Source organism: Aquila chrysaetos, chromosome 3 (genome assembly GCF_900496995.4).
Source record: "Aquila chrysaetos chrysaetos chromosome 3, bAquChr1.4, whole genome shotgun sequence".
Lineage (NCBI taxonomy): Eukaryota > Metazoa > Chordata > Aves > Accipitriformes > Accipitridae > Aquila > Aquila chrysaetos.
Window position 1 is genome coordinate 78654710 of NC_044006.1, and position 27959 is coordinate 78682668.

Below are 27959 nucleotides of genomic sequence, written 5' to 3' on the forward strand. Positions count from 1 at the left end.
CACAGCAGCCCCAGAGCCGCGCTGAGCAGCCTTGTTTGCCGGACCTGACTCCCCGGACGCTCGGCTTGGCTTGTGCGGTTCTCCAGTTGTGCAAGTTACCTGGAAAAAGCTAATAAATAACAGCTGGGTGCCGGGCAAGGGTGCTGCAGGCGTCACTGCAGGAGAGGGGTGAGCAAGGACGAAACACAGAGGCCGGCGAGGGGACTGGGGCTGCCATCACTCACCCGACACGGGCTTCAGAATGGAAACACTGTATTGACAGACTTTACAAAAGTTATTACAAAACACGATCACGAACCAGCAGCTGACGATACATAGCGGAAGAGACACCACTTATAGCCACCTCAGGAACAACACTAATTAGCTCCGAGAAGTCAACCAATATTTACACAGACATCTGAAAAACTCCGGTCAGTTATACATTTAAGTGTTTTAGATCAACTGTGAAATATAGTGCCACACGTTTCCTTGTAGTATTATAATAATAATAATAATAATTAATAATAATAATAATAATAATATAATAATAATAATAATATACTACTTCTAGATTAACTAAAAACCAAACAGCTCTTTACAGGGGTTAGGAGAAGTTGCTTTCACTCGTCTGACTTACCTGAGTGTGAGACCAAACCCAGTTAAAAAATAATAATAAAATCACCTTCATTGACAGGAGTTTGTGTGATGGACCAGCGGCTCCGTTCCCTTGGGCCAGAGGGAAACTACAGCCCAACTGGTGCCAGTAACATCCTTCGAAAGAACAGAGACGTGTCCTCCTCGGGTGAGTTACCCGACCGCGCCTCCACACACTGCCCTTCCTGACTCCTCCTGCTCCAATGTCCTCAGCCCCTTCTCCTGCTCGTCCTTTCCTCCTGCACCTACTTTTTCTCACCTTGCTCTTTGCCGCTCTCTCCTCTCTGCTTTTTTGCCTTTGACAGATCCCGCGTCGTGCCCCTAACCACGTCTCTGCCTCGCTTCTCTTCCCTTCATCCCAGCCCTGGCCTCGCAGCACGGGGCTGCCGTTCGAGGTCCGGCAACGCAATGGGAGCGGGCGGCCAGTTGCCTGGGAATGGCACCTTCCTTCCCTCCCTCCCTCCCTCGCGCTTCCAGCCTTGCGGTGAAACGAGTGGAAAAAAGAAAGCGAAAGCTTGTCACTCCTGAATATGCACAAAGATAGGTGGGGAAACACCTGCTAAATACGGACCCCAGAGAATCGCTCGGGATTATTCTCTACAGGCAAAATCCAAACCTGCGTAGGGGACAACTAGTACAAGGCCTACGCCGCTATGGAAGTCCCACGTAACCCCGCGGGGTCGAAGAGGTGCCTAGGCCGTCTGATCAGAGTTTTTAAGAGGAATTCCTTTGATGCTTCAACAAAGCGGGCTTTGTAGCATGACCACATGGATTAGCTGCGATACAAGTTCACCTCCCATCATGCTGCACGTCCACCTGCTAGACCGTCATCGTAACTGCGAGCCCTTCTGCCCCGGCCTCCCACCGCAGCGCTACTGCTTAGTTTCTTTTTTCACGCAGAAATGGCCGGTTTGAGTTGCCGACTCCAGATTGTGCTGCGAATCCTCCATGGGCCGGGGGTTGCGGGAGTGGATTTTCTGGTGACAATTCAGAGACTCTTTGTAGCGGAAGTGCTTCCCGCAGACGGGACACTGGTAGGGGGTCTCCCCGGTGTGGACCCGCCAGTGCTTGAGCAGGTGGTCCCGCCGGATGAAGCTCTTCCCGCACTCGGTGCACTGGTACGGCCTCTCCCCGGTGTGGATGCGCTGATGGCGGATGGCTTTGGAGAGGTCTCTGAAGTCCTTCCCGCAGTAGGTGCACGTCAGCGGCCCATCGCCCTTCCCCGTATGGAGCTTCTGGTGCAAGATAAGGCTCACTTCCAGGCTGAAGCTCTCCTTGCACTGGGAGCAGGTGTACGGTCTCTCCACCATGTTGTTCACCTGGTGCCTGACAAAGCCGTACTTGAAACCAGAGCCCTTCTCCCCATCGGGGCGCTTGGACGGTTTGGAGCGGGAGGGCCCTTGGGCTTTCGTAGGGGTTTTGGATTTCTGCCTGAAGCTTTCTCCGTGCTCCAGGGAAGTGCAGGCTTCCTCGCTGGCGTGCGCTTTCTGATGGGTGGCAAAGAGCTGCTTGTCCAGGAAGCTCTCCCCACACTCGCAGCAGATGTACGGCCCCTCTACTGCAGCCGCGTCCTCAGGAGCGTCCTTCTTGGCCAAGTCTCTCCCACGGCGAGCGGAGCGCCTCAGCCCGTTGCCCGTTGTGGTTCTCTGCTGCGGGGTCGATCCGCCCCGGCTCTTGCTGCTTGGCTTGACCTCTTCCTCTGGGCTTGAGAAAACCTCTTCCCACTTCCCCGCCAATGAGCTAGGAAGCTCAAGGCTTTCGGAACCTTCCTCATCACACTGCTGTTCATCTGGCAGAGCAGAGACATTCATGTCATTTCTTTGAGATAAGAACTGCCTCAGTATTTAGACCACAATTCTCTCAGGGCAGAGTTGGTCTCTTTTGTACGCTCAAGACAGTACCTGGCACTACAGGGTTGCAAGTCCCCTCTGGGAGCTACCTAAGCAGTACTGGAATACAACCAAAGCTGAAGTATTTTGACTTGGAACCATAGAACCGTTGAGGTTGGAAAAGGCCCTTAAGATCATCGAGTCCAACCGTTAACCTAACACTGCCAGATCCACCACTAAACCATGTCCCTAAGTGCCACACCTACACGTCTATTTAAATATACCCCCAGGGATGGCGACTCAATCCCTTCCCTGGGCAGCCCGTTCCAGTGCTTGACAGCCCTTTCATTGAAGAAATTTTTCCTAATATCCAATCTAAACTTCCCCTGGCACAACTTGAGGCCGTTTCCTCTTATCCCACTGCTTGTTACTTGGGAGAAGAGACCAACCCCCACCTCACTACAACCTCCTTTCAGGTAGTTGTAGAGCGCGATAAGGTCTCCCCTCAGCCTCCTCTTCTCCAGACTAAACAACCCCAGTTCCCACAGCTGCTCCTCATAAGACTTGCTTTCTAGACCCTTCACCAGCTTCGTTGCCCTTCTCTGGACAGGCTCCAGCACCTCAATGTCTTTCCTGTAGTGAGGGGCCCAAAACTGAACACAGGACTCGAGGTGCACCCTCACCAGTGCCAAGTACAGGGGGACAATCCCTTCCCTGCTCCTGCTGGCCACACTATTTCTGATACAGGCCAGGATGCCATCAGCCTTCTTGGCCACCTGGGCACACTGCTGGCTCATATTCAGCCGGCTGTCAACCAGCACACCCAGGTCTTTTTCTGCCAGGCAGCTTTCCAGCTGCTCTTCCCCAAGCCTGTCGCGTTGCATGGGGTTGTTGTGACGCAAGTGCAGGACCCGGCACTTGGCCTTGAACCTCACACAATTGGCCTCGGCCCATCGATCCAGCCTGTCCAGATCCCTCTGTAGAGCCTTCCTACACTCCAGCAGATCAACACTCCCACCCAGCTTGGTGTCATCTGCAAACTTTCTGAGGATGCACTCAATGCCCTCATCCAGATCATTGATAAAGACTTCTTGGGAAAGCTCAGAGAGTACGATAATGAGATCTCTATATATAGCTAGACAAAGGGAAAAAGTGGGTTCCTCAACAGGAGGTGAAGCAGAACAGATCTTTGAAAACATTGGTTTAGGATAAAGGCCAAAAAAAAGTTGAAGGAAGGGGAATAAAACCTCTTTTCCTTCTGGGCGTGTCCAGGGCCTGGAGCCGAAGGATCTCCCATGGTAAAAACGGTAACTCAAAGCAACCGCCAAGGACCCTGGCAAAGGGAGGATGAAAAGAGCCCAGAGGATCTGTGGATGTGGAGAAGCAGGCTGAAAAAACCACAGGTTTCTGCAGAGCGCGAGAAGGTAAAGCCGTGCCGAGCATTCGCGTGCCCAGAGAAGACTGCTCAGCACTCCCTATCACAGGGCTCTTCACCTGCTTGTCACTTTGCCAGACATCTAAACGTGTGGCTTGAAAACAGGCTGCTTTGTTTGCATCAGGCTGAGATTCTGGAAAAGCATCAGCCAGAACAGTTGAGCTGCTTCCAACAATGAGGCTGGGAAGGAAAAAACACATCCTAGCAAGGGATGCTTCCCAAAGCGGCTCATGTGTCCCCATGCTTCAGAGCAGGGACCTGGAGCGATGGGGCGGTGACAAGGACATGCCTTTTGCCGCGCCACAAGAAGCCTCACATTTGGCTGACAGAGAAAGCTGTGAAAAATACTTTACGTATTCGTGGAAAAGACTTTTAAGAACTTTGTTGCCAACACCATCGAAGCTTCCCTGCACTACGCGTGCTCCTGCTCATCTCCACTTCAAGGCTGACCAAACACGCTACCTCGCCGAGTGATGTGACACCGTACAGGTGATCTGCTCCCCCTTGCCAGCCCACAGCTGCTTTTACAGCCTGCTGCTCGTGTACTGCAGCTTCTTCTGCACGCGTGCTATCGATCTGCCTCGGCTGCCGTCCAGCTCCCACGCTGACCCTTGAGGCAAGCCTGGCAGAGACCACGGTGAAGGCAGGATCTCACCCCGGGCAATCCCCAGCAAGTGCCAAGAGCCTGAGCCCGCCTCTATCTCCCCCTCTGCGCAGCGCTCGGCGAAGCTCTGCGCTTCTAACTCACATGTACTAGGGACCTCCATGCTTTCCTCTTCTTCAGAGCCCTCGTGGCTTTCAGCCAGAGTCTCTTCGTATTTACTCCACGAGCTGTCATCGGGACCAGGAAAGGAAAACTCTGTGCACAAGAGAAAGAATGACAGGAGTTTATGCTCACGCCTCCCAGCTGTGTTATAAACGATTTCGGGAGAGATGGCCGCATCGGGTGAGAGCTGACTAGGAAAGCAAAGTTACTCCTGTACCCAAGGACAGAGCTGGCAAAACTCAACAGCAGAGGCAAGTGGAAGAGTGCAGGCAGGCGGTGGCAGCCACGTGTCTGCTTTCCACCTCCCCACTGAGTCCTGGGAACCTTATGGCTTACCGGTGCTGGGGTCTGTAGGGGTTTCTCCTCCCTCAGAGTCATCCTGATCCTCCGCATTGGGATCCTCTCCTTGCTCAATCCGTGACAGGAGGTCGGGCTTCGAAATGGCAGCATCTGCATGTAAAAAGAGGATCAGAAAGTTTCCTTTGCCCTTGCAGGAGAGAGACTCTCAAACCTTTGCCCACCAACCTTCCTTCGCTGCTGGGGATGACGGGTAATGGAAAGAGAGGCTTAAGAAGATGCTCTCACACATCTGCACCGCTCACCTTGTCTGGGCCCTGGGAACATGAGCGGACTGCAGGAGCACATTCTGCTCAGGTGAGGAGCACCTCCCAGCCTGCAGCGTGAGGAGGAGAATAAGAAAATGCATCTGTGCTTACCTCCAGGCTTCCTTTCTTCTCCTCTCTGCTAAGGTCCGCGGATCCATTACAATGGGGACTTCAGCTCGGGGACAGCACCAGAGCTGTCAGCCAGCGGCAGCAGGGGAAGTGCCCTCCCCATGCGGTTCCCTCCAGCCAGGACCGCTCCATCCTACTCGTCCGAGTCACAGGCTGCTTGCGGATTTTGGTGGGGGAAAGGGGACAATCACAATCTCTCCTAGGACGGAGAGCGGAAAACTTCATTTCCAAACAAGTGTGAGTCTCTGGGTATTAATCTGCTGTGGTGGATCCGTTTGCCTTATATGAGGGCCAAACCCCTAAACCTCGTTACTCAAAGGAAACCTTCAGACGAAGCACAGATACATTTTTCTAAGCTCCAGGCTCAGATCCACAGATCCCCTTCAGTGGGACTGTAACTTTCCTGTGCCTCTAGAGTAGGACGCAGGACTGTTTTTAAACAGGAGAACCAGGGACAGTATTTGTCCTTCACCTTTATCCCTTGCACACAGGGACTGCAGAAGACCTCTGTTCAAAAAACATAAAGGAAGGGGAAAAAAAAAAGACAAAAGGCCTGGATCACCCGGAGTTGGCTGGCAGGTGAGCCTGCACACCAGCGGCCCCAGCACAGGCCTGTCTTCCAGGGACTGCGTTTGCGCTCCCACCCACCGCACGCGGACGTCTAGCCAAGGCAAGGTCACTTCTCAGAACACACGTAGGTGCTCGCGAAGGCAACACGTCCCCTGGAGGGAATGCCCGCAGCCGGGACTGGAAGGAGCGAGCAGAGCACATTTGTTTAGCCTTGAACACGCTGCCCTGAGCTGCTGGAGGGGAAAGCAGAAGGCAGAGCCTGCCTTTTCCTGCTGCTTCTCCCCAGCTCCACCCCAGCACTACAGGAGCAGGTACCGCAATAGCCTGCGCAAGAAACCTCCCCTGGGATGAGGCTGGGGTCAGACAGAGCACCGAGGCAGGCAGCTTGCAAACCTTGCTCTCCTCCCTTACGAAAGGCTCTGCAGCTGAAGGACTGATCACCCACAGAAAGGGCTGGAAGGAACCTCAGAGGCAGGGCACCCCTCTGCTGCCCTAAGCGGCGAGCGGGCTGACGCACCCAGCGCAGTGGATCTGTGGACCTTTGCGTGACAAAAACTCCCCTCTTCCCCATCTTTACTTGGCTTGGGGGTCCTCTCGCTTCCCCTCCTCCTCACGACCCAGGTGCTTGCTTGGCTCCTACCAGCCACAGAGACCGTCAGGGAGACGCGGTCACTACAGCAATGCTCGTGATGTCCATCCACCGCTAAACTGAACTGGTGAGGACTGAACTAACTGCCAGGACTGCCGTCGAAAGCCAGCATAAAGCGTTCCCAGACCAGCACACCATCCACCCTCCCCGATCCTGCCAGGCACAGCGGTGCTTTCCAGAAAACCTGGCGCATCAGAAGGCTGAGGGCAAACCCCGGCTCGTCTTTACCCATCGAGATGACGGCCTCGTAGTTGCCTTTCATGATATGCCTGTAAAGCTCCTTCTGCCACTCGTTCAAGCTCTTCCACTCCTCCTCAGAGAAGTTAAATGAAGCATCGTTGAACGCCACAGGGACCTGCGATTAGAAGCATCATATGCTCAGACATTTTGCCTCTCACTGAAGAAAATGCCCAGGGACATTTTCTCATTCAAACTCCTCAAGCACCGCACAGAACAGTCCCACACAGCAACACCCGCTCCTTCCCCCATGCCTCGCTCGACCCCCGTGCCTGGCTCAGGCAGCTTAACCCCTGCCCACAAGGAACACGATGGGGTTTTCCCTCGTCACCTGCCTGCACCTTGCCCGCTGCTCAGCCTCATCGCGCTGCGAGCGATGTCCTGTGCACAGTGCCCGACACAGACTCTTTTCCCGTTTCATTTTTGATGTGGTTCTGCCGCCAGTTGCCTCTGAACAGACACTGGGGATGTTACCGAACCCGCCAGGCGCGTGGGGCTGAGCCACACAATTCTGCATGACTCAAACACGGCTCCAGCCACGCTAAGGAGCGTGTGACCCTGCACAGACCAGCCGATGCGTTTCGGTGAGGATCAGACATATATAATGAGTGGTGCGTAATTAACACAAAGGGACCTGTGTTAGTGCTTCTCACCAAGAGCGAAAGGAAAGACACTGTTGCAGGGAAGCCGTGTCCCGCTCAGCACCCCAGCTGCCCCGAAACGGGGCTGTGAGAACAGAGTACGTGCGGAACAACCCTGTTTCGAAGACGGAGCAGAAGACCGTTACCTTGGGGACCTCCCCCTTCGCCCCCGGGGGCAGCCGCAGGATCCAGAAATTCCTGTTCTTCAGCAGATTCTCCATGTTCTCCAGCCGCTTCTGCAGCTGCCCGTACTCCTGGATGAGGGTGCCCAGCGCGGTCCACTTGCTCTCCAGCTGGTTCCCGAACTCCACCGCCGTCTTCTCGCAACCGATCAGCTTGGTTTCCGCCATCCTCATCCTCCCCTCCAGGTTCATCAGCTGGGCGGCCTGCGCGTCCACCTTCCTATCCACGGCCTGGATCTCGGTGACAAGTGTCAGGGAGATCTCGGCGGCCGGCAGCTCGGCCTCCCCGGCGGGGCCTTGCTCGGGGGCGGGCAGGGGCTGCTCCAGGGCCAGCTCCTGGGACTCCATGTCCCACTCCAGGTCCTGCGGGGGCACAGACAAGGCCGTGGGCTCCGCCGCCCGAGCGAGGCGGTACCCCGGCCGACGTCCGGGCAGCCACGGGCTAAACCGGACCCAGCGGAGGGGGACGGGACGGGACGGGCCCGCACCGGTGCCGAGAACCCTCGGGCCCGGCCGCCGCCGGGGGACGGGAGACGGGGCCAGGCCTGGGGCGGGGGGGGGGGGGGGCGTCGGCCGGCGGGGGGGGGGGGGGAGAGGGGGCGTCGGCAGCGCTTACCTGAGCAGGGGCCCAGTCGGCCATGGCCCTGCGGGGCGCGGTGGGCGGTGGCGGCGGGCGGTGGCGGCGGCGGAGCGGAGCGGGCGGCGGCGGAGCGGGCCCGGCGCCTCCTCAGCAGCGGCGGGGCAGAGCGGCCATGCCGAGAGCGCGGTGCACTCTGGGAACGGCGGCGGGGAGGGGAGGGAGGGGGTTTGCGCGCCGCAGCGCCCCCTAGCGGCGGGCGGACCGCGCAGCATCAGGGGGAAAGGGAAAGGACGGCGCCGCAGCATTCACCGGCCGCGGCTCCGGCCCCCGCGCTGATTGGGCAGTGGCGCGGCCAATCCGGGCGGCGCCCGCTAGCGGCGGACCAATCGATGGGTAGAACGGAGAGGGAGGGCGGGGCGGGGAGGGCAGGGCCGGTACGCGCGCTCCCGCCGGTGAGCGGGACCGCGCGGGGCGGCGGCGGGGCCGGGGCCGCGGCCGGGGTCGCGGTTGTACCGGGCCCGACCGGGCCCGACCGGACGGGAGGGGGACAGGGCCCGGCTCAGGTACGGCACCGGTACCGCGGCCCACCGGGTTTCGGCGGCCCCGGCCACCCTCCTTCCACTGGCGGCCCCACCGGCACCGCCGACGCCCGGTTCTCCCTGCCCGCTCCGCGGGGTCTCCGCCGGGGCGTGCGCCGTCATCCCGGGGCGGCGCATGGTTCGACCACCGCCCGTCCCTCCCGCAGGTGAGGCCTCGCCGGTGAGCAGCACCGGGAGCAGCCGCCACGTCTCCCCGAGGACCGGGAGGGTGCCGGTGCCATGAAGGAGGACCGTGAGCACCCCAACACCCTGGGTGAGGCACGCCGGTCCTGCCCGGCACCAGCCCTGGCGCTGCCGGTCACGGCCTGGCCGCGAGCGAGGCCGGCGGCACGTCGGCGTCGACGTCGGCCCCGGGTGGGTGGCGGGAGCAGGCGGCCACGGGGCCCGGGGTCACCGCAGGACCACGCCGGCCGTCTGTCCCTGTCACGGCAGGGGAACGCCAAGGCAGGCCTGTTGTGACCCGCCACCGCGGTGCTGTGCGGCGGCATCACCGGCGGCATCGCCGGTTGTCCCTCTTGTCTCCGTGACAGGTTACGCCGTCACCAAACCCGACATCCTGGCCGAGGTGGAGCGAGGGGAGGAGGAGGAGGAGGAGGCGGCGGCGGGGTGCTACAGGGAGCACCGGAGCCACCGGCCGCGCACGATGCCCGCCGGACCCTCCCAGGGTGAGGGTGACACGGGGGACTGGGTGATGGGCCGAATCCTGCCGAACCGGAGGGTTTGTTCCCATGGGATTCCCAGTAAGGGGGTTCTCTCCCCAGCACGTTCCTGTCTCCGCAGGGGACTGGCTGGGGAAGGAGATGAAGGACGAGGAGGGGGTATCCCCGCCGCCCGGCTCCCCACCATCCCGCCGTGCCGGCCCCAGCGACTTCCCCGTCCTGCTGCGGGAACAGGGCTGCAGCTACTGCAGCGTCCTCGAGCCGGAGCCGAATCCCGGTGCCGGTAACAGGGGGTTCATCGTCCTACCTCCTGCCTTTGAGAGTCACCGCTGCCAGCCGGGGGAGCCGCCGCTCGAGTGCCCCAAGTGCGGCCGAGGCTTCGGGCAAAAGCCGGACCTGGTGCGGCACCGGCTGGCGCACGGCGGGGAGCGTGCCTACGCCTGCAACCGCTGCGGGAGAGGCTTTGCCGAGCCGGCGGGGCTGGGGGCTGCAGGCAGCCCCTGCCGCCCAGCCCCCTGCACCGGCCGCTCCCTGGGGACGGCAGAGGGGGGAACGGCAACACCCCGGAAAGAGCGGAAGGAGCTGTCGCTGACGGAGAAGGTGCGTGTGCTGGAGATGCTGGAGGGCCCCAAGGTGTCTCAGAGCGAGCTGGCCAAGCGCTTCGGGGTGTCGCAGCCCCAGATCTGCCGCATCATCAAGAACAAGGAGCGGATCCTGAGCGAGTGGCACCGCAATGGCGACCCCGAACGCAAACGCAAGCGGGAGGGGAAGGACGTGGCCCTCGAGGCCGCCCTGCTGCGCTGGGTGGAGGGCGCCCGTGCCACCGACCTGCCCGTCAGCAGCCCGCTCCTCCAGCTCAAGGCCAAACACCTCGCCGAGGCGCTGGGCCGCCCCGACCCGGAGCCCGGCGGCAGCTGGCTGGCTCGTTTCGAGGCACGCCACAACCTCGCCTTCAAGAAGCCGCCGGTGGAGAAAGGGGATGCGGAGCAGCCCACGGCCGACCACTGGGCTGGCGCGGTGCTGCCCAGCCTCCTCCGCAGCTATGCGCTCTCCGAGATCTACGCCTGCGGGGAGATGGGGGTCCTCCTCCCAGCCAGCTCCCCCGGCAAGGGCGAGAGCGCCGGCGACCGGCTGACGCTCCTGCTCTGCGCCAACGCCGACGGCTCGGAGAAGGCCCCGCTGCGGGTGGTGGGGGAGATTCCCCGGCCCCCCTGCCTGCGGGGCGTCAACCTGGGGCAGATGCCCTGGAGTTACCGCGCCGGCAGCCTGGCTGGCATGACCGCCCCCCTCTTTGCCGAGTGGCTGCGGGAGTTCAACGAGGGGATGTGGCGGCAGGGCAAGAGCATCCTCCTCCTCCTCACCAAGCACGAGGCGCACCCCTACCTCCAGCTTTCCAACGTCAGGATGGTCTTCGTCCCGCCGGCTGCCGCCCTGGCCCAGCCCCTGGACCGCGGCATCACCAGCGACCTCAAGGGCCACTACCGGCGCCGGTTGCTGAGGTGGCTGCTGGCGGAGCGTGGCACGGGGCAGCCGACCCTCCTGGATGCCCTGCACATGCTGGCGCAAGCCTGGGGCGACGTGCACCCGGGGCTCATCGCTAGCTGCTTCCGTGCCACCGGCTTCAGCCCCGATGCTGGCACCGAGGCCCCGGCCCTCGCCCCGGCGCCCGGCCCACTCAGCCAGGAGCAGCCGGAGCGCCGCACGATGACGGACGAGGAGCTGGAGCGCGACGGGGAGTCGGCGGAGGCGGATGGGGACAAGGGGACGGCGGAGGGCAAGGACGGGGGAGAGCTGGCGGCGGTGCAGCCCTGCCCCTCGGAGCGAGAGGTCTGGGGGAGCCTGGCCACGCTGCGGCGGTACCTGGAGTGCCGGGCCACCTCGCCGGACCTCTTCCAGGCCTTCTACGAGCTGGAGGATGCAGTGCACATGGTGTCAGCCGGCACCGGGCGAGCCCTCATCAGGGACACCCCTCCCAAGCAGTGAGCGGAGTAGCCAGCACATGCCTGGACCCAGTTGTGCCCATGATGGGGACCGGCGCTCATCGGGGCCGTCACCGGACTGGCCTGGCCACCGTCTCCTGCGGCAGTGCCAGCTGAGTTGTGCTGTGTGGTTTGCTGTGGGTTCACGTGGCTCAGGGGCAAAAGGGATGTCTGGCAGGGAGCACCGTGCACGGGGGCTGCGGAGCCACCTCACTCTGGATGTCACCTATCGGGGCAGTGCCGGGGGCCGGCGGTGGCAGCACCGGGGACGTGAACCTGCTGCCAAAACCTTCTCCCAGGGGGTGGCTTCTGCAGCCATGGAGCTGCCCCTGGAGAGGATTTGCCCTGAGTGTGGTAGTTGTGTTTGCTGGGGGGGTGGGGGATGTGGGGTGGTGCTGGGGTGTCCCCATGCCGGGGGCAGTGGCTCCTTCCCACAGGGGTTTGGGGGAACCGGGTGCCACTGGTTGCTGTCGCCACGTGGTGACACCGGAGGTTTGTAACAGGCATTAAAAAGGAAGAATTCAGCAAAGTGCAGCATTGCTGGCGGTTGTAATATTTTAACGTCACATCCAAGCCCACCATGAGCCGGGCAGAGCCCCTGCGCTCCCCTGGGGCTGCTGGGAGCAGTGGGGCCACCCCAAACCTCCCCCTCCCCTCCCTCGCCCTGGCCTGGGGACGCAGACCCCCTGGCCCGGTGACACCGTGGCCGCTCCTGGGCCCCCGCAGCACCCCAACGCACGCCGTTCCCACGCGAGTGCCAGGGCCACGGGCAGCACCCACGGGCAGCAGGGACCTGGCTGACGACCCTGTCGTGGCTGTTAATTAAGAGCCCTGGGCTGCACGCCGGCTGTGCCAGCCCTGGTGTCCCACGCGGTGCGGATGGCACCCATGTGCACCCTGGGGGTACCCTGCACAGCTCCCCCATGTACACTGGACCGTGTGCCCTAATGGGCACCCACTGTGCACCCTGTCCCCGGCACGGTGACGGCTGCTGCACCGGGGTCCCCGAGGTGGGACGGGGCACGGGGATGACACCCCACAGGTACACAGAGAACCAGAGGCAGCTGAAGGCCACCAGGGTGGGCTGTGGCCCGCAGCGGGGACAGGCACGTCCCCGCAGCACCGTGGCACCCAGGGGTGCTCTGCACCCAGCCCTCATAGCCACCCCCAGGGAGGGGACCCCAGCCAGGACCCAGGGGAAGGGTGAGTGGCGGTGCCTGGGGGGGGGGGCAGAGGGGGTTTGGGCGGGAGGTGCCTGTTGGGTCACACCTGGGCCGGACACACAAGAGGTGCTCATTGGGGTGTCCAGGGTGGGGGGCCCATCAGGGTGCTCGGGACAGGGTACCCACTGGGACGCGGCGAGCGGTGTGTGCGAGGGGCACCCAGGTACCTGTTGGGGTGAAGGGGGCCGGGGGTGCAAGGGGCACCCATCGCATGGGACAGGGTGCACCCGGGGACCTGTTGGGGTGCTCGGTAAGCTTGCCCGGGGGGTTGCCTGTGGGGATGCACGGGGTGGAGGGCACGGGGTGCCCGGGGCGGAGGGTGCGAGGGGCACCCACGGAGGTGCATGAGGCACTGAGTCCCTTAGGGGGGCACGGGCAGGGTGCGCCGGGACGTGTCCATCTGGGGGCAGGGGCTGCCAGGGCCCCCCCCCCAGGGGTGCGGGGGGGACCCGGATACCTGCCAGAGTGAACAGGGCAGGAGATGCAAGGGGCGCTCCCTGAGTTGCACAGGGCAGGGTGCAACCTTGGCGTGCATTGGGGGGGGCCACCGGGGTGCACGGGAGCACAACAGGCCCCCCCCGGGGGTGCAGGGGCAGCGGATGGCAAGCGCCCACTGGGGTGTGCAATCACGGAGGTTCAACCAGCAACGCGGTACAGGCACAGGCTGCGAGGCGGGGGGGGGGGGGGGGGGGGGGGGGGGGCTGCACGACCATGGGGGTGCACGGGGCTCCCCCCGGGGGTGCGGAGACAGCGTGGGGGCATCGGGGTACGGAGCAAGGGGGCACGCAGCACCGCGCAGAACGGGGCGCGCAGGGAAGATCCCACCGGGGATGCGCACCCCCCCCGCCCCCCCCCCCCCCCCGCGTAAACTCCCCCGGCGCGTCTCTTCTCGCCGTTGCTCCCGCGGCGGCTCCGCCAGGGGGCGCCCAAGGGCGGGGCGCGCGCAGGGCCCCCGCGCCGCTCGCCGCGCCGCGCCGCGCCGCGCCGCTCGGTAGGCGGAGGAAATGAAGGCGAGTTCCGCCGAGGCGGGAGCCATTACCCGCCGCTGCCGCCGGAGCTGAGTTTCCTTTTTCCTTTTCCCACCCCCCCCCCCTTCCCCCCCTTTCCCCCTCCCCCCCTTCTTCTCCGAGCCCGGCCCCTCCGTCGCCGTTCTCCCCCTCTTCCCCCCCCCCTCCCCTTTCCCCCCTTCGCACGCCCGTCCCGGCACAGGTAGGCGCCGCCGCCCTGCCCCGGGGGGTGTTGGCGGAGGGGGGGGGGGGGCGGGAAGGAAAGGCCTGCGGACGGGGCCGGTGCCTGCCCCCGGCCCCCCCCCCCCCCCCGGAGGGGGGGGGGGGGCCGGGGGCAGGCACCGGCCCCGTCCCCTTTGTCCCCGGTGCCCGGCGGAAGCGCGAACAAAAGCCGCCCGCCGAAGGCCCCGGCCCTGCCCCGAGGGTGCAGCCGGTAACCGGTTGCCCCCCCCCCCCCCCGCCCGCCCCCTCTTCCCCCCCTGCCCCGGGGTACCCCCGCCTCTGAATGGGGTGGGGGGGGGTGGTGGTGATTTGGGGGGGGGGGGGGGGTGCCAAGACCTTGAGGGGTTGTCGGTGGGGCACGGAGATGCTGAGGGTTTTGCCCATGGCGCTGGGGGACAAGGAGGGAGGGGGGGGGGGGCTGAGGGGTTCGGTGGGGTCAAGGCAGTTGGGACGCGGCTGTGGGTCGAGAACCTTGATGGAGTGCTCGACGTGGCCGGCGGGGGTGGGGGGGGGGGGGGGGGGGGTTTGCCGCCGGCCCGAGACCTGCGCCGTTGGCCGCGGTCTTTGCCAGGCTCTTGGAAGCGCTCAGCGGGAGCTCGAGGCGTTCGCCGTGGCCAAGGCCTTCGCCAAGGGGTTGCCGTGAAGCGCTCGCCGCGGCCTTGGTCTTTGCGGCGGCCCCGCGGCCCTCGTGAGAGCTTGAGCTGTTCGCCGTGGCCTCGAAGTGCTCGCCGTGGCCGTGGTCTTCGCCGCGGCGCCAAGAGCCTTGGTGGGAACTTGAGGCGTTCGCCGTGGCCAAGGCCTTCGCTAAGGTCTTCGCCATGGTCCTGAAGCGCTTGCCGTGGCCATGGGCTTTGCTGTGGCCCCGAGGCCCTCAATGGGAGCTCAAGGTGTTCACCATGGCCAAGGCCTTCCATAATGTCTTTGCCACGGCCTTGAGGAGCTCGCCACGGGCAAGGTCTTCACCATGACCCCAAGGTCCTCACCAGGAACCTGAGTTACTCACCGGGGTCTTGAGGTTCTCACCATGGCCAAGACCCTTGCCAAGGCCTGCATCTTGGCCAAGGTCTTCACCGTGGCCTTGAGATGCTCACCATGGCCAAGGCCTTTGCCATGGCCCCTAGACCTGTCCTATGGCCAAGGTCTGTGCCATGGCCCTGAAGCCCTTGCTGGGAACCTGAAGTGCTCAGCATGGCCGAGGCCTTCACCATGGACCTGAGGCCTTGTGCTGCGGCCCTGGTGCTTTCACCATGGCTGTAGACCTTGCCATGGTGCCGAGCTGCTTGCCATCACCGAGGTCCTTGCCGTGGACCTGAGGTGCTGACCGTGGCAAGACCCTCGCTGTGGTGCTCACCGTAGCCCAGAGCCGATGGCTGTGGCCCTGAAATTGTTGCTGGGGCTCTGGCCGTGGCCCTGGGGTGCTTGCCGAGGCCACGTCCTGGAGGCACTCACCGTGCAACCAGAGGCGCTCCCCATCGCTGTCAGCGTGGCCGTGAGGCCCTCGCTGTGGCCGCGAGGCGCTCCCCGTCGCCCTCAGCCCGGCCCCGAGGTGCTCCTCGGCACCCTCTGTGTGGCCCTGAGGCACCCGCCACGGCCCCGAAGCGCGTGCCATGGCCGAGGCGTGTGCCGTGGCCGTCACCGCGGCCTCTGTCACGGTCCCAACGCGTGCACCGTGACCACGACCCTCTCCGCGGCCCCCGTGGTAGCTGGCTGGGGGCCCCCGGGTGCCTCTGGTTGGAGAAGGCCGGGGGCCCTCGCCGTCACCCCGCACTGCCGCGACCCACCGCTGCCCTTTCCTTTTCTCCCCTCCCAGGTGCTCTCGAGCCGGGGCGAGGGGATGAGGTGCCCCCCTGCCGCGTGGTGTGCCGAAGCGGCTCTTTAGATCCTCCCCGGCCCAAGCCTCCCCTGCCATGGATGCCTCGGGGGCTCTTGCTTCGGCTCCCTCCTCCGCGGCTCCCTCGGGCTCCCGCAGCCCCATGTTCCCCCCAGGAGCTGACAGAGAGGAGTGGGGACCGAGGTTCAATTGTGCCCCTTCCACCTCTGCCGCAGCCTCGCAGGCGATGCCAGCGTCTGGCCGGAAGAGGAAGGCCAACTTCTCCAATGACGAGACTGAGACGCTGGTCTGGAATGTGGTCCGGCATTTCAGCGCCCTGTATGGGTCTGAAGCCCTGCGGGCTCACCCCGTGCGGCGGAAGCAGCTCTGGACCCAAATCCAAAGCCGCGTCAACTTCCTGGGCTACACCGAACGCTCCATCGACGACCTCAAGCACAAGTGGCGCGACCTGCGGCTGGACGTCAAGAAAAAGATCACCTCCAAGAAGCACCTGCCCATGAACCGCGCCGGCGGGCCGCTCCACAAGCCGCGCCTCACGCCCCTGGAGAAGATGGTGGCTTCCACCTTCTTGCAGGCCAGCCACGACTCGGAGCCCGAAATCATCCTGGACCCAGGTCAGTCGTGGTGGTTCTCTGGGGAGAGGAGAGTTGGAGTAGCAGAGTCCCGCGCTGCGTCCCCACCTGCACTCTGCGACTGACGTCCGGCCTGGTAACGTCACCAGGCACGGTCCCCCTGCGCTCCGGGGTCTGCCGAGCGTTTGTGTTCTGTGCTAGCCGGCACGGCGTCAATTGTGGAAGGAGACTTTTGGGTTTTGCTCTCGTACGCGGTTTGTGCTGGGATTACAGCATCCGGCAGGGCTGCGGTCCTGTTGTATCTGAGTAGCAAACCAGCAGGCTTGGAAACTGTGTGCGCTGGAATTAAAAATCCACTGTGGAAATAACCTGGGATTAACAAGAACACCTCAAACTTTGTGGGAGCGGGTCTTTTTTGTTTGTTTTTTTTTTCCTTCCTTTAATTTGATACAGTGCCTGGCCGTGCTGGATACTGTCTAAAGGCAGCTGGTGAAAGACGGGATGCGATTTTTTTTCCCCGGTTCCTTTCAGGGTCAGCATCCCCCATGGTTAGCTGAGGTCAGAGGGAGCGGGAGCAGCTGCTTCAGTGCAAAGTCACACCATCCTCGCACCCGGGTGCCCTGCGTGGCAGGGGGGAGCCGGTGGGTCCGTGGGTGGGCTGTGCCTTCTCGATGGGGCTGTGCCTTTGACCCCTCTGTCACCTGCACAGCAAACCTGTGTCTCGGCCTACCGCAGAACGCAGAGCCCTCTTGCTGGTCCCGCTCTTGGGTAACGCCTGTTTAGCTCAAACGCCCGAGAGATGCTCGGGGGTCGGGGGCAAAATGTTGGTGAAAGACCTGACATCGTCTTGCAGTAGTGCTGAGCTGGGCCCACAGGTGCACCCCAGCTGGGCTTCATTACTGGTCAGGAGGCAAATACCCCCCTGCCCTTTCATTTCCACAAAGGGGATGTGTCCGGCTTCTTTTTGTCCCCAGAGGGCACCAGGGTTAGCTCTTCCTGCTCCTTCCTCTGCTCTTTGATTTCAGTTTGGCCCGCCAGGTTTCACTGGGGACGGGTGGGTGGCGTGGGTCTCGTTTCACTCGGTTCAGGCTCGGGCTGTCTCTGAATCAGACACCCATCTCGCTGCAGAGCAGAAGAGCTCTGGGCTGAAGGAAGAAGTCCTGCGGGACATTTAGGGGATGCCAATCCCCCTGGGTTTGGGTGAATTCAGGATGGTCCTGGACGAGGTGAGGGTGAGCGATCGGGAGGGCTGGCCTTGCAGGAGGAGCGTCTGTGCCTCGGTGCGACCGTGTCCCCCACGCAGCGTCGCTCCCCTGCAGATTCCCATGGGACTCTTCTCTTGGGCAGCCCCATCCGCCCTTCCGCGGGGGCACGTGAACTGCCGGTGCCGTCATCGCAGCGGCTGAGGCTGGATTCTCTCTGTCCCACAGATCTGTTCTTCCCCGGAGCGACCAAGCAGTCCTTCATGCACCTGCAGCCCGGTGTCAGCCACCCCAGCATCTACATCGACACCAACGGGCAGCCCTCATCCCTGCCGGACGTGGAGGGCTCCGCTGTGCCCCGGCTGGCGGTGCAGAGCCCCGACCCCTCCGTCATCTGCGAGTACAGCCGAGGGGAAGGACAGAGCAGTTCGGGTAAGGCTGCGGGACAGGCTGCTGCGGGGCTTTAGGCCGTGGAGGGAGGACGCGGGGTCTGGACGGAGATCACTGGGAGCGTGGCGGCCAGTAAAAGGTTGCGGTGGTGATTTGCACCGAGAGCCCGGTCCTGGCGCGGCATCGCGCTGCCGGTGGGGCTGGATGCAGCCTTCGGCATAGCGCTGGGGGTGGCACCGCTGGGGACGCCCCGACTGGAGACGCTTCCCTCTGCCTGCCCAGCCTGTGCCATTGTCTCCTGGTCTGCGAGTCCCAAAGGGCTGCGGATACGTAACGGGGAACCCGGAGCACAGTTTTGTAACCGCCGAGGGTTGGTCGGTGGCAGGAGAAGGCGGCAAATCCAAGGGAAGGCAAAGGCCGTGGCCGTCCCTGCGTCACATGGGGACCTGGGGAACTCGCTGCAGGGGGACGGGGGGCGTGCGAGGCAGGCAGGGGCGAGGGCTGCACAGACGGGGCACGTTGGCCTGCTGTGTCCCTCGGGGATGTCCATGAAGGGGATGTCCGTGTGTCGGGGAGGGACAGGGGGCCGGGGGAGTGGCTGGGGCTCACCGGAGGGCTTCTCTTCTCTTCCAGCCGAGTCGGGACCGGAGCTGCGGACTCCGGACGTGTCAGCCATTTCCCCGTCCCTGCGAAACGAGTCCCTCGTCTCCTACGCCTCCATGTCGGAGGAGGAGGAACGGGAAGGCCGGGAGGTGGAGAGGGGCCACGGCGGGGCCGTGGGGATGCAGTCCGGGCCCGAGGCCCCCATGTCTGCGGAGGAAGACATGAAACTGTCCCGCCAGGCCATGCTGATCCGCAGGTGCAGCTCCCAGGGCTCCGTCACCTCTCTGCCCGAGGACCCTCTCAACCCCGTGGACGCTCACTCGGACTGGGGCCACGAGGGGGTGTCCGACCTGCCCCCCCTGGGCCGTGGGCTCGACTCCTCGCACCCCGAGGAGCACGCGGGGGGCCCGGGCCCGGAGATGGGCGCTTTGCCCAGGGTACTGATGGGGCCCACCTGGGAGAAGCCGACGGTGGAGGAAGAACCCCCGGCCCGCTCCCCGCTGCACGGCGCCCTGACCGAGGAGTCGCTGCCCTCCTCCGCCTCCCCCCCGGGGGACGCCCCCGCCGCCCCCGGCCCACCGCGCGGCCTGGGCTGCTCCCGCCTGCGGGAAGACCGCCGGGAGAGCTGGAGGACTAACATCCATCACCTGCTGGACCTGGAGGAGCAGTGGGACCAGCTGTACCACCAGGAGCTGGCCATGTGGCAGGAGGAGCGGGCCACCCAGCGCGAGGAGAGGGCCCGCGACCGCGAGCTCCAGTTTCGCTTGCTGGGCGTCCTGACGGACATCCGCGACGAGCTGCGCTACCTGCGTCAGGAGAGGGCCAGCGCCCGGCAGAGCCAGGCGCCGCCGGCCGAGCCCCGGCCGGACCCCAGCCCGCTCCTCGAGCAGCCCAAAGCCGAGCCCAGCTTCCCCGAGCCGCAGGCCGGGAGCGCCAGCTGGGGAGAGACCGCCGTGCCCAGCCGAAGCCCCTTCGGGAACCGGGGCCGGGGCCGGCGTCGGGGCCGGCCGCGCGGCTCTGCCTCCAGACACAGACGGCTCTTCCTCACCAACAGCTAGGGACAGGCGGGGACGCTGTCCCGCGAAGGACATGGTGTGTGCCTGCGGCCCTCCCGGTGCCCGCGCGCGCGCGCGGGCCTCCGGCTACGCCGTGGGTGCCCGGCCACGGACAGAGGGGTGTGCGCGTGGGGGGAACGGTGTGCGTGGGTGTGCGTGGGAGCTGCCTGGGTCACGGGAGGCGTGCGCCAGCGTGCCGCGGTCGGCGCCTGCCCCGCCGGCACGCCCGGGCCCCCGCAAGCACGGGGAAGGCTACGAGGGGACGCGGGCGGCCGGCGCCGCGCACGCCCGCCCGGGGAGGGAGGCGGTGATAACACACGCGTGTGTAAGGGCGTGCGAGCGGCCGGGAGGCCTGCCTGCGCCCGCGGCCGTGCCTCTGCCTGCGCGGGCAGCCCGGGGCAGGGCCCGCGAGCGTGGCCGGCCGGGCGCGTGTGAGCGAGCGGGACACGCGGCGGGGAAGCGTGTGCGTGCGCGTGTGTCAGCGGGGCCGTGTGACAGCGCTAGTCGAGTAGGATTACTACCTTCGGGGGGGGGGGGGGGGGGGGGGGTGGGAAGTTAGGAACACTTAGTCGCTGATGTGCGAACATTTTATGCAAATCATTTAATGACCTAATTTGCATATAACCATAAACTTCTGTTAAAAAAAAAAATCCCCAAAAAACAGAAAGGCCGTCTCTGTGTGTGAACTCGGTGCTGGAGCGGCGCGGTGAGGAGGGTCGCGGGCGAGCGGGACCTGCTGCCCCCCACGAGCCCTCCCGCGCCGCCCGCCGAAGTCGTGTTCCCTTCTCGGCCAGGAGCTGTGCCGGGTGCCGGCGGTGCCGTGCCAGGCCGGCGGTGATGCCCACCGTGGCGCTTGGCAGGGGTGGCGAGCCGCCCGCGTCGGATACCTGAGGATTAATCCTGCCCTTGCGAAGGCAGCCCCTTGCAGGGCCGGGGAGGGGAGGCCATGTGCTTCCCTCCATCCTCCTCCCCGGTCAACCCTGCAGGCAGGCAGCTGCCTGATCCCCCGGCGCTGGGGCCGTGTGAGCCACTGCTGCCCGTGGGGAGACCCGGCTCCTCTACCCTGCCTCCCCATAGCACCGGTCGTGGGTCCTTTCCCCTCCTGGCTCCCCACGTAAGCCTCAGGGAAGTCCCCGACCTTCCTCCGCCACCCCTCTCCCTCCTCGCTTGTAGCCAACGCTGCTCGACTGCTGTGTCATGCTGCTAATTCGCCGCCTGCCCGTAGTTCCTCCCTGCTCAAATCCCCGGTGCTGCCGGCACGCTGCCGCCGCGCTGGCCTGCTCCGCTCCTGGGCTGCCCTGAGCCGGTCAGGGGGAGCATGCAGGCAGCCCCCCCCCCTCCATGATGCAGCCTGCTGTGCTGTGATATGGGGCCGTGGGGCAAACGACCCCAGGCTTGGTGGCAACTGAGCTTCACCCCTGCTCCTTCGGGGGGAGCCCAGCACCCCGGCATCAAGGCTAGGGGTGGAAAAGGACTTGCAGCCTTTGGCTGTACTGTCCGGGCTCGGAACCGGCAGCCTCAGCTGCCTGCGTGGCTCTGGGGTGGGGGTGACAGTGGGTACAGCTCTGGGTACCCCCCCCCCCCAGGCATCGTGCAGGGTCCCCAGGGAGCTCCAGCCCCACGCACGCTGCCTCCTCCTCCTCAGGGCTACAGCACAGGTAAAAAGCCCACCCTGGGCTGATTGCCCCCCCCCCCCCCCCACCCTCGCAAGTACAGCATGCGGGGGACCCACAGCCATGTCCCTGCTCGGTGGCAGCTCCTTTGCCACCCAGGCAGGACGGTGCAGCCACCCGGGGAGGGGGCAGTGGGGCAGCACCGCCGGGGCCAGCCGTGAGAGCAGCAGGCACGGGGCAAAGCGTCACGAGCCGTGGCACTTGGTGGGTCACCGGCTCCGGCCAGGGCCTCCCCCCCACCAAGGTGACTGTCTCCCTCGGGGGGGGGACAGTGACACCCAGCTTGGGTGCCTGGGGAAGAGGGCATGGGTGTCCACGGTTGTGGTTAAAACTCCATGTAAGTAGTTTATAGACTTAAATCAAGAGTAGGAGGGACCAGGGATGAGTTTGGTGGCAGTGGGCAGGAGCCGGAGGGGTTCAGCTGGTTAAAATGAAGGCGGGACATGCAGGAGCACTGCCTGCTGCTGCGGCCGATGCGAGCGGGGCATTGCTGTCCGGTTATGTTTGATGAGATAGCAAAATGATTTGCAGAGGGGTGTGCGGGTGCAGGGAAGTGGGCGCTGGGTCCGTGCCCCGGGGAGGGCTTGGCCACAGCCTGCGGCCCACGAGTGTCAGGGAAAGGCAGGAAAAAAATGCAAAAAGTTGGGAATCAGAGATGCTAGAAAGGATTTGACAAGGAGGGGGGTCCCTGTGGGTCAGGGGAGACCCAGGACCCGCACTGCCCCAGGGAGCACGGCTGCCTCCTGGCAGCCCTTGCACACCCACGGCTGGTGTGCATGCACACACACGTGCCCTGGAGCATCATTGCCCGTCCTTCCCTCTCCCTGCAAGGTTTCACCCGTGGGTTCAGCTGCTCCACGCTCTGGGGGTCTCTGCACAGCCCTGCCAGCGCAAGACCACCGCAGCCGGTGACACCAGGAACACCGGCAGCCCCCGCACCCGTTTCTGCTGCCCCATGCTCTGCCATGATTCCCCCCCCCCCCTTGCCCATCCCTGACCTTGCAGGCACTGCCGGTGCCTTCCCGGGGTGCGGGACCACGGGGACGGGGCAGGAGCACGGCTGCAGGACCCCGGGGACACGGGGGACCCCGCAGGGCCGGGGGGGGCGAAGGCGCTGCAGCCCAGCATGACTTTATTCTGTATCGCATCGTCCATACAAAACTACACCCCAAGCACTGTACAGAGCGGGACGGCGCGGGGCGGGGGGGGCAGTAAAAATAAGCAGCGGGGGCCGGGGAGCAGAGCGGCAGGCGGGGGGGTGGGGGGGGTGGGGGATGGCGGCAGGGGGACGCGGCGGGGGGCTGCTCCCCATCCCGTGCAGCAAGATTGTCTGGTGGGGGGGAGCATTGGGGGGCCGAAGAGTGTCCGTCCGTGGCGGGGGCCGGCCCCGGGTGGGGGGGGACCTGTGGGAGCACGGCCCCCCCCCCTGGGGCTCCCCCCACGCCCCCCCGCCTCAGCCGGGCGCCTGTATTTGGTAGGAAGCTGCGTGGCCGGCGCCTGCCCCCGTCCCGGGGGGGGGGGTGTCAGTCCGCGGCGGGGTGGCCCCTAGTCCCCGGGGGGCATGATGCCGGGGGTGGGCAGCGGGGGGGGTCCCGCTTCAGCCCCGTGGACCCGTTGGTGATCCTTGAGGGATTCCTTGTAGCGGAAGCTGCGGCCGCAGGCCGGGCACTGGTAGGGCCGCTCGCCGGTGTGGATGCGCTGGTGCTTGAGCAGGTTCTGCTTGCGGATGAAGCTCTTGCCGCAGGCGGCACAGGCGAAGGGCCGCTCGCCCGTGTGCAGCCGCTGGTGGTTCTGCAGGTGCTCCTTGCGGCTGTAGCACTTGCCGCACTCGGCGCACTTGTAGGGCCGCTCGCCGCGGTGGATCATCTGGTGCCGCACCAGCCCCGAGTGGCAGTTGAAGCTCTTGCCGCACTCGGCGCAAGGGTAGGGGCGCTCGGCCGCGTGGCTCCGCTGGTGGATCCGCAGGCTCTTCTTCCCGCTGAAGCTCTTCCCGCACTCGGCGCAGCCGTGCGGCCGCTCCTCGGCGGGTCCCGGCGTCGCGGTGGGGACCCCCGCCGCCTCGGCCCCCGGCCCCGGCTCTGAGCCTGGAGCTTTGCCCAGTCTGTGCTGCGCCGGCAGAGCTGCCGCCGCCGCCGCCGTCACCGCTGCCTGTCCCTCGGGGCTCCCGAAGCCCGCGCCGGGGAAGAGCAGCTCCCCGGAGCCGCCCGGCAAGCCCACCTCTTCGGGGGGCTCGGCGTGGGGGCACCGCTCCTCCGTCTTCACTAGCAGCCCCTCGCCGGCTGCGGGGGAGGGAAAAGCACTGGTCAGTGCCTGCCCGCGACACCGGGGATGTCCCCGAGCCACAGCCTAGCCTGGGTGGGTGCTCCCCCCCCGCCCAGCCCCATGGGGCCGGGCTCGGCATCGCTCACCAGGACCGGGACCCGTCAGCATCTCCCTCTCCGGCAGCTCCCAGGGCTCGCGGACGCAGGGTTCTTCCTCCTGCTTGATCCACGACAAGAAGTCGTGTGCCGTGATCAGGGCGTCCGCGCCTGCGGGGAAGGATGGGGACTCAGCCGAGCGGGGCCGCATCCTGCACTCCAAAAGGCAGCGGCTGCTGCCGGCGTCAGGCAGCCGGCGGCTGCACGGCACAGCTCACCTGCGCAGGGGTCCGCCGGCATCCCTCGCTCCTCCGCGAATTGCTGCTCCCCCACGAAGGCCACCTCCTGCTTGATCCGGGACAGGATGTCGGAGGTGGAGATCAGCGACTCTGTTCACAAGGAGAGACTTGGCTGGCGCCAGGATGCGGCCGCCCGGCGTGACCCACGGCCAACGCGCCTCGGGGTATGGGACCCCTGGGCTCCGGCCGCGCAGGACGTCCCCGTCCCACAGCAGATATGGGGCATCAAACACCCCCGGGGGAGCTGTGGGCACGGGTGACCACGGCACAGCCCTTGGGGATGGGTGACCGCGGCACAGCTCATAGGGGTGGGTGACCCTGGGAAAGCCCATGGGGACGTGTGACAGCAGGACAGCCCTTGGGGACAGGTGACCATGGGACAGCCCGTGGGGATGGGTGACACAGCCCATGGGCTCTGACACAACATGGTGGTGGTGGGGGACACACGGAGCTCCCAGCGACGGATGCCCAAGACCCCTGGCACATCACGTCATGGGGGATTTTCCGGGATCACTCGCGGTGGCCCCCGGCTGTACAGTGGCGAGCAGTCTGGGACGGCTGGAAAACTGGGCCCTGGGGGGCTGGGACGTCCCTGGGATGAGCAGCGGGGTGGGGGAAACACGAGGTGGAAGGCAGCGGGGATGGGGGGACCCGGCACTGCCCTGGCTCCCGGCCGGTGCCTCACCCGCGCAGGCGTCCGGCGGCAGCTCCCTCTGCTCCAGCTCCCTCTGCTCGGGGACGCAGGGTCCCTCCCCGCGCTCGCTGCGGGGCTGCGCCTCGCTTCTGGGGAGGGCACCGTCTGCACGGGGAGACAGCATGGCTGGCACCGGCGGCGGGGCTGCGCCCGCCCAACCTTCACCATCGCCAAGAGGTGGGGGGACATCAGGCCCTGGCATCTCTCCTGGCGGAGAACCTGCCTAAATTTGGTAGGAGCTCCGTGCCGGGAGGCCCGCGCAGCGTAGATGCTCAGGCCCTCAATTCTGGGGGACGAAGACCCGCTCCAGCTACCCAGCTGCCCCACGCGGCAGCACCGGCATGGCACAGCACATCATCCCGTCCCCACGCACACAGCACGAGGCGCAGAGGGTTCCCTCCGAAACGGGAGGTCCCAGAGCCACGGCGTGTGCCACCACCGACCGCTCGCGGGCGACCAGGGCGCCCACGCCTGGGACCCTCCGGGGACACGCAGCCATCACCCCAGCGTGCCGGGAAAGGGGCGAAAAGGGATGTTTACCCAGGGAGATCAAAGACTCATAGTTCTCCTTCACCAGGTTATTGTACAGCTCTTTCTGCCACTCCTCCAAATTCTTCCACTCCTCCGCCGAGAAGTAGACGGCAATGTCAACAAACGTCACCGGCACCTGCAGCGACAAGCCCCCGGCAGCTCAGCGGCGCCCGCTCCCCAGGGGAGCCGAGGGTCCCCCCACCCGGCCCACAGCCGCCCCCCAGGAGCCATTACCTTGGGGACCTCGCCCCGGGGGCCAGGGGGCAGCCGCAGCACCCAGAAATTCCTGTTCTTCAGCAGGTTCTCCACATTCTCCAGGCGCCGCTGGAGCAGCCCGTACTCCTGGATGAGGGTGCCCAGCACGGCCCACTTGCTCTCCAGCTGGTTCCCAAACTCCATGGTCGTCTTCTCGCAGTCCAGAAGCTTCTTCTCGGCCGTGCCGGACCGACCCTCCAGGCTGAGCAGGCGGGTGGCGAGGAGGTCGATCTTCCTCTCCATCGCCTGCACCGTGGCCACCACGGTCCAGAGCGAGGCCTCGGCGGAGTGGAGCTGCGCCTCCCGCACGTGCGCCCGTTCCGGCAGCAGCGGCGGCTGCAGCGGCATCAGGTGGGGAGCCTCCACGTTCCACTCCTGCACCTGGGCCGTGGGAAGGGTGCGGGTGGGAGGGGGCCCACGGTCATCCCCCACCCCGGGTCATGCCCGGAGCCCCTGGCCCTGCAGCGGGCACCGCTCCCCCTCCGTTTTGGGGGCTTTTGGCCGCCGGTGCCCACCGCACCTCGCCGAGGAACCCCCCGCGTGCGATGCTCACCGCCACCCTCGCCCTGCCTGCGCGGGCTGTGGGAAGGGCCCTCCCCACCCCGGGCACCTTTGGGGTCCTGCCCGACAGCCGCCGCCGTGCCCACCCCCTGCTAACGACTTGGACGGGCAGGATTTGGCCCCCGGAGCGGTCGGTGCTGCCCAGGCGAGGAAGGAGCTGCTGGGGCCCGCTCCGAGTTCCGGGAGGGGACAGGGCGGATAGATGCAGCAGGCCTGAGGGGACGGCGAGGGGCAGACGAGGCGGTGGACAGGATGCAACCCGCTCAGCCGGTGGGTCGGGAAGGGATTTTGGTGCAGCCGTGGGGTCAGCGGCGGTCACTGTCCCCGTGGGACACCGGCCAGCACCAGGCAGGTCACCCCGCTGTGCGGGCAGCTGCCAGACCTGCAGGGCAGCGACCCCCCCACCCTGGCACCCCGTACCCCCACCCCTTGCGGGGGCTTCCCCGGGTCTGCCCAGGCAGGGACCCCCCCCGCACCGGGAGGAGGATGGGGCCGGGTGGGCAGGGAGCAGGCGGGGGGGGGGGGCACGGGGCAGCCTGGGGACATCCCGGGGACACACGGGCATCCCCGGTCGGAGGCGCCCGGGGCATCCCGGGGCTGGAGCCTGCACGGAGCATCCCGGGAGCACGGGGACATCCCGGGTCGGAAAGCGCCCGGGGACATCCCGGGGGCATCCCGGGTCAGCGGTGCCCAGCCGCCGTCCGGGGCACACGGGGGACATCCCGGGGGCACCGGGGGCATCCCGGGTCGGGCCCCCGCGGGCAGCCCGGGGGTGGAGGGCGCAGGGGGTCGCCGGGGCTCCCCGGGCTGGGGGGTGCCGGGGGGGGGGGGGGGGGGGGGGGGATTGGGTCCCGGCCGGGGCGCCCGGGCCGGACCGGGGCGGCGGCGGGGCGGGCGGGGCCGTCTCCGCCTCCGGTGCCGGTGCCGGTGCCCCCCCCCCCCCCCCCCCCTCCCCCGGGCCGCGCTTACCTGGGCGGGCGCCCATTCGGCCATGGCCCCGCGGTGCTGGGCCGGGCCCCGGCGGCTGGGGCCGGGCCGCGGCGGGGAGAGCGCGGAGCGGAGCGGGGCCGCGCTACCGCCCGCCGCCGCGCCGGGGCCGGGGCCGGTACCGGGGCCGGGGCCGGGACCGCTGTCGGTGCCTGCGCGCTGCGGGCCGGGCCCCGCCGCCCCGCCGAGGAGCCAGGGGCAGCCGGGGAATTGCATCCGCCTCCTCCGGGCTTCGCGGCGGCGGGCGGGGGGGAGCGGCGCCGAGCGCGGAGCACTGCCGCCTACCGGCACCGGCAGCCCCGGCCGCCCCGCCACCGGCACCGGCACCGGCACCGGCAGCCCCGGCCGCCCCGCCACCGGCACCCGTACCGAGCCCCAGCACCGGTATCGGCATCAGCGTCGGTACCGGTATCAGCTCCGCATCAGCGCCGGCACCAGTATCGGCGTCGGCACCGGTGTCGGCACCGGTATGGGCATTGGCACCAGCGCCGAGCCCGGGCACCGACGCCGGTGCTGACATCGGCACCAGCATCACCGCCGGTACCGGCACCGAGCCCCGGCACCAGCATCGGCCCCGGCTCCAGTATCAGCGCCAGCCCCGAGCCCAGTGGGTGCCCCCAGGCCAAAGCCCCCGCTCAGCCCCGCTCCGCCGGGCACCCCATCCCCGCCGGCACCCCGGGGTCTCAGCCCCACAGGTGGCAGGTTGGGGCTGGGGAAGGGGGTGTCTCTCCCTGCCCCCCCCCCCGGGCTGTGCTGCTGGGACCCCCCTTCTCCCTCCAGCAAACAGCCGGTGGTACCAGAGGTCCGTGAGCCCAGGGCCGTGGGGTGAGCACCGCAGCCATCCACACCGGGACCCCCATGCCAGCCAGAGATGGAGAGGGGACTCACGTGTGGGGATGCACTTCGGTTTGGGGGGACCCCAGGTTTGGGGACCCCCCGTGCCCTCACCTCAACCCTGGGACCCTTTGGTCTAATAGCACCAGGGCCTGGTGGTGGTGGGAGAC

The 27959-nt window shown here is 66.0% G+C and overlaps 4 protein-coding genes across 5 annotated transcripts; 2 read left to right on the forward strand and 2 right to left on the reverse strand.

Annotated features, from left to right (window-relative positions):
* Positions 1–235: 235 nt before the first annotated feature.
* LOC115338977 (zinc finger protein 282-like) lies at positions 236–8460 on the reverse strand. The gene is made up of 6 exons (XM_030008158.2): positions 8293–8460; positions 7641–8039; positions 6845–6971; positions 5000–5113; positions 4646–4756; positions 236–2422 (listed from the first exon to the last, which is right to left on the reverse strand). Exons 1-6 carry the CDS (start codon positions 8314–8316, stop codon positions 1506–1508), a joined length of 1692 nt encoding a protein of 563 aa, XP_029864018.1. The 5' UTR covers positions 8317–8460; the 3' UTR covers positions 236–1505.
* A 252-nt stretch (positions 8461–8712) lies between these two features.
* LOC115338966 (tigger transposable element-derived protein 3) lies at positions 8713–12022 on the forward strand. Of its 2 annotated transcripts, XM_030008132.1 has the most exons (4): positions 8713–8819; positions 9002–9108; positions 9386–9520; positions 9636–12022. In XM_030008132.1, the coding sequence occupies exons 2-4, from the start codon at positions 9075–9077 to the stop codon at positions 11495–11497; spliced, it is 2031 nt and encodes a 676-aa protein (XP_029863992.1). In that variant the 5' UTR covers positions 8713–8819; positions 9002–9074; the 3' UTR covers positions 11498–12022. The 2 variants fall into 2 exon arrangements, with proteins under 2 accessions (XP_029863992.1, XP_029863994.1); XM_030008134.2 differs by lacking the exon at positions 8713–8819 and having other exon boundaries at positions 9108–9209; positions 9386–12022.
* A 1777-nt stretch (positions 12023–13799) lies between these two features.
* LOC115338974 lies at positions 13800–20868 on the forward strand. Its single transcript, XM_030008155.2, has 4 exons — positions 13800–13925; positions 15992–16390; positions 17779–17982; positions 18574–20868. The coding sequence occupies exons 2-4, from the start codon at positions 16003–16005 to the stop codon at positions 19599–19601; spliced, it is 1620 nt and encodes a 539-aa protein (XP_029864015.1). The 5' UTR covers positions 13800–13925; positions 15992–16002; the 3' UTR covers positions 19602–20868.
* A 1518-nt stretch (positions 20869–22386) lies between these two features.
* On the reverse strand, positions 22387–27202 carry LOC115338971 (zinc finger protein 282-like). The gene is made up of 7 exons (XM_030008145.1): positions 26938–27202; positions 25387–25788; positions 25162–25288; positions 24613–24726; positions 23907–24017; positions 23680–23799; positions 22387–23550 (listed from the first exon to the last, which is right to left on the reverse strand). The coding sequence occupies exons 1-7, from the start codon at positions 27169–27171 to the stop codon at positions 22817–22819; spliced, it is 1842 nt and encodes a 613-aa protein (XP_029864005.1). The 5' UTR covers positions 27172–27202; the 3' UTR covers positions 22387–22816.
* Positions 27203–27959: the final 757 nt, after the last annotated feature.